The sequence below is a fragment of the Thermobia domestica genome, chromosome 9 (genome assembly GCF_964235325.1).
Source record: "Thermobia domestica chromosome 9, izTheDome1.hap1.1, whole genome shotgun sequence".
Taxonomy (NCBI): domain Eukaryota; kingdom Metazoa; phylum Arthropoda; class Insecta; order Zygentoma; family Lepismatidae; genus Thermobia; species Thermobia domestica.
In genome coordinates this window covers 40,130,003-40,141,400 of record NC_137462.1, presented here as the reverse complement: position 1 = coordinate 40,141,400, position 11,398 = coordinate 40,130,003, and the positions used below count along the sequence as shown (strand labels likewise).

The window sequence follows — 11,398 nt, the reverse complement described above, 5'->3', positions numbered from 1 at the left end:
TTTGTTTGTTGTGAAATATTGACATAAAGTAAAATGCCGAAGTGTTATATATGTAGATGTAATGTCAGGTCAGTTAAACTGTTGTTGCAACATTTCAAATGTATCCACAATTTGCACATAAATAGTGTGTATCGCTGCGGAGAACATTTGTGTGGGCGTGAATTTGATATTCTTAATTCTTTTCGTAAGCATTTACATAAGCAGCACGGCTTCCCAGATGTTCTGTCTATGTCTCATGTTGTTCGAAATAAAATACATGTGTCTAAACATAAAACAACTTGTGGTGTTGATACTGATGCTGCTATAGTAGCAAATGAAAACATAGATGAAAAAACAAATGAGAGACTTTCAGAAAGCAGCTTACCTGAAATCTATCAGGAGGCTATGGAGGAAGAAGTATTTTATTTTATAGCCAAACTATACAGTGAACCGCATCTCACCAGAAAGCACATCCAGTATATTTTACAATGTGTAGAGGAGCTCTTGAACGGCAGTATCGTACAACTTCTCAGGGATAACATTTTCAGCAAGTTATACACATTTCAGACTGACGAAAGAATCGTCAAACAAGTAGAAAACATGTTCACCATTGTGGGATCTTCATTTCATAACTTCAATAGCGAATATAAGCGATTAAAAAGCCTGGAAAAAACTGGTGACCTTATAATGCCTCAAAATTACATCATAGGACAAAGGCAGTGTTACAAAAGAAAAAAGGAAAAAATAGTTTTAGAAAATATACCTGTGTTCGGCAAATTTGTTCCAATGAGACATGTACTAAAGCGGTTTCTGGAAATGCCTAACGTCTTGTCAACATTGATTCATTTATCAGAAACAGCTCTCGAAGAGAGTAGTGTGCTTTTCTCATGCGTTCAAGGACGGCATTGGAGAAATATTTTGACATTTTCCGCTCAATTAACTTTTCCTTTGTTTGTTTATTACGATGATTATGATACAAACAATGCTTTGGGAAGCCATGCTGGTTTAAAGAAAGTTGGTGCTGTATATTACACTGTTGCGTGTTTGCCTCCAGAATTCATGGGGAAACTGGAAAACATATTTTTAGCTCAACTTTTCTACACGAAAGACCGAAAAACTTACGGCAACAAACAAACATTTTCTGTTCTCATTGAAGAATTACTCTTTCTGGAGCGTATAGGTATCTTCATACATTATGGTGAAAATGAGATAAATATTAAATTTAAGGTATGTGCCATACTGGGAGACAATTTGGGGCTTCATTCGGTTTTGGGTTTCACGGAATCCTTTTCAGCCAATTTTCCATGTAGATTCTGCTTAAGTACGAAAACTGACATTCACAGGCAGGTAAAAGAAGACTGTGATGCTTTACGAACAAAGGAAAATTATAAAGAACAACTTGTTATTGGAGACTGTTCCCAAACTGGTATAAAAGAAGAGTGTGTGTGGCATGTATTATCAAATTTTCACGTTACAGAAAACTATAGCGTAGATATCATGCACGATCTGTTAGAAGGCGTATGTAATTACGATATGAGCCTTATCTTAAACTATTTTGTAAACGAAGTACGAATTTTCACCTTAGAAATGTTGAACAGCAGAATCGGAACCTTCCGAAGTACACCAAGTAATGTTAACAAGCCGCCACCTATATCTTCAGACCACCTTCAAAATAAAAAATTGCATGTATCTGCTTCAGAAATGTTATATCTTGTACGATATTTTGGTTTGATGATGGGAGATTTGGTTCCTTCAGATAATTCTGTTTGGCATTTATACATATTGCTAAGAGAAATCGTAATCATTGCTACTGCAAGAGTCCTTAACGTAAATTGTTCAGAATTGCTTGCTGTTCAAATTCAGGAGCACCATGAACTTTACGTATCGCTATTTGGAGAGACACTAAAGCCCAAACATCATCACATGATACATTATGCACGTATAATTCGTGAAATAGGTCCACTTGTTAACACCTGGAGTATGCGCTATGAATCGAAACATCATCAATCTAAAATGGTAGCCCGAGTTTCCTGCTCCCGAAAAAATATTCTGAAAACACTGAGCCTAAAACATCAGTTACATCTCTGTTATCGATTTCGTCAAAACCACGGATTACATTCAGATCACGAATTAGGACGTGGATCAAGGGTGTTTCTAATGAGAAGTAATCAGTTTCTCGACTATTCAACGTCTCTGCCTCCTTCTTTGCATAAAGAATGCCTTAGTGTAAGTTGGTGTAGATATAAAGGGTATGTGTTTCACGTACAGATGGTTGTCTTCGAAATTGAAGAAGACGGTCCAGTTTTTTACTGTATACATCAAATTTTGTCGGATGAATATTCCAACATTTTCCTTCTGTGTAAATGCTTAAAAACAGTGGGATACAGTGAACATTATTGTGCTTATGAAATAAGTTTCACCGACCAGTGGAACTGTATCGACATTAATAATTTTCTTTCAGGACCCCCTACTTATTTTAAAGAGATGAGTAATGGAGCCTTATACGTTTCTGTTTGTTTGTAATGTATTTTGTTATTCAGCAACATGAAAGATTTTGACAACTAATACTGTGACAATACTAACTGATATTAGGCCTTAAAGGGTATTAGTTATTGTTTAGAAAACAACATTGGCACGGATAAATTAGGTAGGGCTTATGAAGCATAAAGAAGTGAAGTATGAAATACAGAAAGGCACAAGTTAATATTACAGTAAAGGGGGCGCAAAGATGTAAACATGGTTACACTAACGTGTTCGTTTTCAGCCACACTATGGTTTCCACTGACTTGGAAATCCTTAGAAAGTCAGGGAATTCTTGAAACTACAAAAACTGGAAATATGAGGCTTTATATATATGAGGATTTTACAGGTCTGCTGCGTTTATTTGTGCCTCACCTGGCTATTTGGTAGGTGATATATTACAAAAGAAAGTAATTTGGTTTGCAAATCTTTCGTATCTTCAATCACACAAAAAATATACACATGTACACACAGCTTGGAAAGAGAATACCACCTTTATTCGGCACATTCTTCAAACTTAGACAACAAACTAGACGTGGACGATTTTAGTTCTCTTTTTATAAATATTATTAAATGGGTATCCCTATTAATAAAAAAGAAACTAAAATTGTCCGTATGTGATTGGAGGTGCTCTTTTGGAGCCGTGTCTACATGTGTAGATTAAGAAACTCTAGTTGGTTGGTATTGTTTCTTTTACATTATATATAAATCTTGGAATTTGTAATTGTGAACCTGGAAAAGTCAGAGAATTCTCCATCGTGAAAAAATTAGAACCCTGCTAACAATTCTCAGAATGTAACAATTTATCCTTGTGTTTTTCCATTATCTACTGTAATCACTAATGAAGGCTTTCTGCATTCTATACTTTCTCAGTTCTTTATTCAACCTTCCTACCTATATACGCGTTCCCATGTTGCTGTTTAAACACTAACTAATACTCATTAAAGCACAATGATGTTCTGCAAAGTGTTATTTTGCAACGTATGTAGATAGATTGTAATGTCTTACAATTACGATTTTATATACAATGGTTGATTGCATACAAGTTACAATATAGTAATTTAATGAACAGTTGGTAATAAATTAAAGATTTAACGTTACTGTCATACCATTCAAGTTTCTAGTACGGTCTCGTCTATCATAAAATTCTTGTGGAAACAGTTAAGTAATTTCTACTAGTGTTACACTGCACGTTTCGCCCAGACATCTTCTGTCCATCCCTCACAAGTAATTTTGGGGCTGTGAGTTAGATTTGGGTGGCTTATGGAAGATTTTTTTGTAGCGTCAAAGTGTATACGATCATTCTTGTAAGTAAAATGCCAACAAAAGCTGTCTCAGAGCGATGTAATTAGTAAACCATGGGGAGAAGGTGGGCTTCTATTGAAGTTTCTGTAGCTCAGGATATTGCCTGCAAATACTTTTATAAGCATGCCACTGCGATGTTAAACCTTTTCCTTGTCGTCTGTTGTTTCTTATTTGAAATCTAGTTAAAAGCTACATAATACTGGTACAGTTACATATAAAATTGACTAGTCTCAAATAAATGTTTAGTTTGTATTTGAAAGTTTTATTACGTATACAGAGTGGCCCAAAAATAAGTATACAGTCCCGTACTGATCGGCTCATGACATTTTATATCATTTACTTATTATTATCCATACATGTTTAACTTAGTTTCTTCGTTATTTGTTCTTAATTTCTTTTCACTTATACCTAAAGCTCGGAACAGACCGAAGGAAATAAATGTATTATCTTAATAAGTTAAAATGTCAAAGTTGATCGATATTGGTCTATATACCTACTTTTGGGCCATCCTGTAGTTTATTATCAAGTGGTGTGCAATTTAGTGGACGACCATGACGGTAGTGATTTAAGCACATTAAAGATATTGTCAAATTCTTTTGTACTGTTGCATAATACTAGCTGGTGAAACATTTTACACAACAGATGTGTTCTTAATAAAGTCTATCAAATTGTGTATGAGGTCTGTTATATTCTTTAATAACTGGAAGTCCCCAGTAGGTTGTAATAAACATTATGTAATTAACACGTCCATGTTTGTATGTTAAATACTAAGGAAAAATTTATTTTTTTAATGCAAATGTTTATATGGTAAATGTATTATTCGTTGTGAGCATCTGGAAAAATGCTCTGCTTTTGTTTCTGTACAATGTGTTCTTGACTAAGTAAAGTCTATAAATGTCTGGTAAAAGTACAGTGTGTAAAACAGTCTCTAGTAGAGTGTAATCAGAAAGTTTGATTGCTAATGTTCATGTTTGTATAGTAAATATTCAATGAGAAACATTCCTTTTAAATACTTATATGGTAAATGTAAATTTAGTTTTTATATTTAGCATCTAGAAAAAATACTCTTCTTTTGATTTCGATGTTGTGTGCTAATAGTATAGTATTTGATACGAAAACACAAAAGTGTAGTATTTAGTAGGGTTTAATAAATATTTCAGTTAATTCACTTAATTGTGAGAATAAGTTTCATTTATAACGTTTCGGTAGTAAAGTGAAAGTAAAATATGTCTTTGTAAAGTTACGTAATTGTCACTTTTCTTTTGAAGGAAGTTCTAAACAAATTCTGTATATATTTTTTCATAAAAACATGTTACTCAAATGAGTCTTTCTATTACGTCTAACCTTGCTTATTCGGGGTACGTGGGGGTTCCACCTCATAATCTTCTTTACTGCTCTACAGTCTTCCCTCATTATTGTAAATCAAGGTTTACGGAGGACAGAGTTTGTAAAGGCAATCAAGTAGAATTCCCGGTTGATCCGTCACTCGATAATAAAACTTTTCCTGTGTGGAAAATAAGTTTGTAAATAAAGTTTAATTATGGTCTTTTGCTTTAAAAACGCTTTGTTCAAGTTTATGGTAGCTTCTGTCGTCATCTGGTAGGCAGATGTGAAATTCATTTTTCCCCACACTTTCGGAGGTGTATAGCTATGCCGCTTCCCACTTCTGAAGTTCTTTCTTAAATAGGCTTTGGTTTCATGCGAGGAATCTCTGGTCTGAGTTTTTAATATTGTTTATGAGACGCCCTGTACATTTTTTTTTACCATGGTCCTATCGTTTGTCGTAAACCATTCATTTACACTTCACTTATTCGATTCTGTAATAAAGAAGTGATCAAGAAATATACCGTCTAGGGACCGAGATCGCTGTTGAACACATACAAGAGAGGAAATTAGTGCGAGGTATTACATGCATAGAATTGGAGAACATTCACTGCTTTCCCACCTGAAATTTATTTTGAATGGAATGCATGTCCTGAGTCTGTATTGTATTTGTTACTATAGTGTCTTCATACGATATAATGAAAGTGTATATTGCATTGCTGGTATAAGCAACGCATTTTTCAAGTTTCCAGAGTTTTTTTTTTTTTTTCAGAGGCTATATTGTACCTGTTACTATACTATGTTTTCGTACGATGTAATAAAGGTTTATATTATATTGGTAATAATTACGGCGCTAATTCAAGCATCCGTAGTGCAGTTTTTATTTTTTTTTTATTTTTAGCTAAAACTTATACTTTTGCCCTTGTAGATACAAATAGCAGTGTATCATTGTGAAAACAAAATACATGAAAGAAATTGAAAATTTGTGTGGTACAAATTGAAAAAAGTTGCTATTCAAGGGTAGGATACAATAGAGCAAAATAGTTCTTATACAGGGGCAAGGTAATACGTAACGTAATCTTGTAAGACACGCCTCCGTTTCTCAGGACCAAACTGCGTTATGGAAGCTAGAAAAAGCGCTATCGAAAGCGTGTCGTATGCACTATCAATGCTATGTAGACTTTCAAGCCATCGTACGAACAGCCACATAGCATGGTAATAGGTACAATAAGACACAGGTACAGTAAGGGACACTTCAGGATGGTACACCCATATGGAAATTTACGTCAAAAGTGTACCATCCAGAGGTGTCCCTTACTGTACAATATAGACTCTACAAAGATTTTACGAACAACTATACAGTCTAGTAGGGGGTACAATATTGGCTTTCACGACATGGTTCGACCAACTATATATTATAGTATCTGGTACAATATGGACTCTCAACAGATCGTACGAACAACCATCAAACATAGTTGGCAGTACAATCCAACATCGTTCCAGCAGCAATATAGTATAGTGCACGATACAATATGGACACCACGGATATTGTATTGCCAACAATGTAGTATTGTTACAGTTGCCATGCTGTATGGTTGCAGACACAATATAAACAGTGAAGATATTGTCAGGTGTACCACACTCTATGGTCACGACAACAACAATATATTGTAATAGCAACAATACAGTATGGTGGAAGCTACAATCGTCGCTCCAATAATATCGTATCTCTAGCAATGCAGTACTGTTCGTCTTACAATATTTTATCGTCCTCACAGCAATACAGCATTGCATTTTCAACTATATAGTATTGTTACGTGTATTGGCTACTTTTGAGATGTGGTTTTTGCAACTATACTGTATTGTACTTCCAGCTACATCTTGTCTATATAGTTGGAAATACCAGCTAAAACCGTTGTTCATTGAACAATAATATAGTTCCTTTACCCCAATTTTATTGTAAATCTAGCTATATCATTTCAACAATATTTTATGGTATCAGTAGCCTAGAAGCATGGTCGTCACTTTTTTAACCATGCAGTATTGTAACTGTAACCCATTTTCTGGCTTTTCTAACTATACTTGTTTTTTGCGTGAAGGTGCAACAATATAAACAAAAATCTATCCATAAGAAAACTCATAATTTCTTCGAAACTTGCAAAAATTTTATTTTACTTACAACAAGCTGAGTCATTTCCTTTGCTACATCAAGTAGGTTTCTGGTGCCAAAAACGTTAGTTACAAAGAGCGATCGTGCATCTTTCATGAAGGATACTTCTGCTGCTGAATGAAAAACTATTGAAACATTGTCCACCAGCAATTTGTGACTCTCAAAATCCAGTCCTAATCCTGGGGAAGCAAAATCTCCCTTAATGGCAATCACTTTTTGAAATATTTCAGGTTTAGTTTCTTTCAGACGAGCGAAGAGCTGTTTCAAAGTAAAATGAATAAACATGATATAAAAATAATAAACAAACATTAGGAATAATAGATGTATGAATGTAACGTTAAAATGATAATTAACTGGTTGTGAATTTTCTGCTGCTGACAGAGATGCTAAAATGTTTGAAAAAGTAATTGGTCCTTAATATTATTAATACTTTGTATATGACGTGGAGATATAATGATCATGATGGTGTGTTTTGTCTAGTGGTGAAAGTCAAAATCTATCAGCCACACGACTTAGATAAGCGTGGAGAGTCTGTAACCTCTTTGTTATTTTGCTTATCAAGAACTTATTAACTCTGACGAAACGTTTGAATAATTAGCACACTTTAAATTATACACGTTTATCTAGCAATTTTAAATCCTGATATTGATGTTTCAATTATATATTCATGTCGATTTTCATTCAATATGATGTCAAATTCACTGGACGTCAAAACTGCAATTAATTCCGTAATCTATATAGTAACAATGTTAAAATAAAACATTTTTTTAGATGGAACAACCAGGAACAATTCCAACCTGAAATTAGCGAATATTGGGGTTTTTAAAACCACATCCCTGCCAACTTGACGTTATATATATATATATATATATATATATATATATATATATATATATATATATATATATATACGCGTTCAGGGCCTCAATGCAAGAATATAAAGAATAAAAGCATATAAAAGACTAGTCAGAAAAGCCTGATTGTAGAGATAAGGTCAATTTAATATAATTGTTAGAATTCATCGTAAGGTGGCCACACTGAATAAATCAAGAAGCAGGTTTCTTAAATATGTTCAGGACCACAACACGACATAAAAGTGTATCTGCGACTATCCTGAGAAAAGCCTCATTATGAAGATGAAGCGAATTTTATAATTAGTATAATTGATATATTAAAATAGTATTTAGTATAAATGATATTAGAATGTGTTCCTTAAATTATTACAACTAATTACCTTAAATTGAACCTTTCTGTGCAATTAATCGCTTCAAACTAAAGTAAAAGATAAGGAATTTTCTTGTATCCAGACCCTGAACACATAGGCGAGGTTTAATTGTTTTTGACGTCATATTGCATAAGTAAAAGTCCAAATATACATGTGACGTTTATTGGTTAGGTAAAATACGAGCATTTTCTTGAAGTAACTCGACTTGAATATAACTGAACGACAAAAACTTCAACGTACTCCAAAACTCGAAAGCAAGATAGGGATTTATTTGTTCCTGATACTGTGCGTATTAGTAATATTTCACAAAAGCTACCTCGAGAACTGGATATGAGGAATATTTAAAGTAAAAATTATTGTAGCGAAAAGATCCACCAGTTTATGAAGAGTTAAAATATCAACTCGTCGATGGTGTTTTCTATAGAGAAGAATTACAACCAGTACCTCTACCTTCCATGTTCTTAATTGTAAAATTTTGTATACAAAAACAAAAGGTCGCAAAGGTCGTCCAGTGGAAAGAATATCCTAATTTCAATTCGCGGATCTCTGTAACTTTATTGGGGAAGAACAATGGAACCTGATCATGATTTTTACGTTAATTCCCCCAGTAATACTTCCATGGATTATTTTACAGAGGATATATTGACTTCATATATTACGTGCCGTGTAGAATTCGTCAGAAATAGGATGTGGCAATTGTGGAAACTTCCTTCCCATATTCTTTACTGAACATTAACAGTGAAAACAATAAAATATATTACAAACTATCAAGTAGTGATAAGGAACCATGGAAGATTGTAACGATTCTTATACGCTTTTATAATAACATACTGAATCTTATTCATGTAACGCATACACATGCAATGAAACTAATTTATTTATATCCTATAAAGGAGTTAATATTGTACGCATAATAAGACATCTCAACAAAGAAATTCATACTTCTGTATAACTCTCACCGAATGTTGTTTTAATGTTTGGCTTTGAACCGAAAAGTGATTTAAAAGATATGGAAAAGTGGACAACATACACCTGATGTACGATTAGTGTTACCATCTCAAATATACATCTACTGTGACATTGTTGAATTTGCCATCGCTGGAGATACAATAGTACCATTGTTACTGATTGCCAACGTGGGTCCTACAAATCATACATTTGGAAGTTATACAATACAAATCTTTAATCTTCGATATTATGTTCTGATGGAAAAAATAAATTACGAGCAAATACAAATCAATATAAGGGATGGTATAGGACAATCGTATGTCATTCACCTTTGGAACTGAGTGAACAAAATGACATTTCCGTCGTCGTCATCTATCATAGAAAAGAGTTATCTGGGATAGGAAATGTCTACGTGGGAACTCCCTGTTAAAGTTTACACGGAACTGCTCTGGTGCGTAGGGTTGATGGTTCGTTCCCCGGTCAAGTAAGTTTGTGGTGGACAGCATCGTGTAAGTGGATTTTCTCGGGGCAATCTCGTTTTCTCGGTCTCTTCATTCCGCCATTCATCCATCAACATTCACTTACTTTAATCATTCGCTCCCTTAGCCTAAATGGCATAATCATGGAACGTTGAACTGAAAGATTCCTGTAGAAGGGGCACTGTAGGAAAAGAATTATTAAAATCTGGTACCAATATGTTTAACGATGTCATGGTATTAAATATTCCCATATCCTGTGAAAGGTAACGATTCCCTGTACACACCCATATAACTATATAAGATAATAAGACCTCGTGAAAGAGGGTAAAATGTGTCAAAAACCTCCGAAATTTACATTCTTGGCAATTTTTTGCCCATGAAAGGGAACGAGATGGACCACCAAAACTTACAGGGATACGTACTACCATACCGAATTTCCAGTTTTGGACATTTCCGAACTTGAAGGAGGTGTCCTATGTATTCCTCCCGGAATGGGCCAAGGTATCCCTGCCCAAAATTTAGAAGGGGTGACTCTATGCATGCCTAGATCATTGATCCCTGGACATCCAAAGTTATTGCTGATTCAACTAGATATCCAACTCCCCCTACTATTGCTAATATGGTACCGGTATATAATAAAATAATTAGATAGACAGACAAATAGATAGATGAGAGAGATATGAGTTCAGAAATAATAGTTTTGCAATTGTAATAAATGTATAATATTTGCACTTACTTGAGAATCAAATAACTTGTTCAACCGTGCATAAATATCATTTGATTTCTTTGGTCTCAGAATGACGTAAATCTGATCTATTCCTGGACATGAGTTTAGAAGTTTCTCCAGCAGTACAGCTCCAATGAAACCTAAGGCTCCAGTTATAAGGACACTTCTTCCAGTGAAGAATCTTCCTATGCTGCTTTCAAATTTTGGAGGATCAGAAATCATGTTGCTTTCTGCTACAGTAAGAACCGTAAATTAAAAGAAATGACTATGTTTTCTAAGTTGTTATCCAATAAACCCTATTTTGAAAATGTTGTAATGGTAGATAAATAAACCACAAAAACAAGAACAGTAAAGATACGAAACAAAGTATCAAAAGTAGTTAACAATAATATTATCATCTTATTTATAGGGCTTGCCTGTCTCCACTAGGAAAGTTGCGTAGCTGAGAAGGAAGGATAAGACGATGAAATGTGGCGATAGGTGACAGCTATGTGTTATTCAGTCAAACGCAGCAATGCCATAAAGTACAGCAGACTCCAAGTATTCGGCCTAATATGGCGGAAGGGCAGGCCGGATAACAAAAAAGCCGGATAGGCCGGAGTTCTATGAACTTATTTCTTTGCAGCACCCATACCAGAAGACAAAGTTCTTATACCAGAACTCACTGTTATAATACACCGTTATATTTAAATCTTCACTGAAGCTCATTTAAAAAAACATTA

The 11,398-nt window shown here is 34.3% G+C and overlaps 1 protein-coding gene across 1 annotated transcript in view; it reads right to left on the bottom strand.

The window, feature by feature from the left end:
• The window catches only part of LOC145660795 (putative fatty acyl-CoA reductase CG5065), a 75,583-nt gene extending 64,683 nt beyond the window's left edge, over window positions 1-10,900 (bottom strand). Inside the window, exons 1-2 of the mRNA XM_081726204.1 lie at window positions 10,686-10,900; window positions 7,307-7,555 (exon numbers count right to left, since the gene is read on the bottom strand). Coding sequence (XP_081582330.1) covers window positions 7,307-7,555; window positions 10,686-10,898 — 462 coding nt within the window. The 5' untranslated portion in view covers window positions 10,899-10,900. The remainder of the gene's footprint in view (window positions 1-7,306; window positions 7,556-10,685) is intronic.
• Window positions 10,901-11,398: the final 498 nt, after the last annotated feature.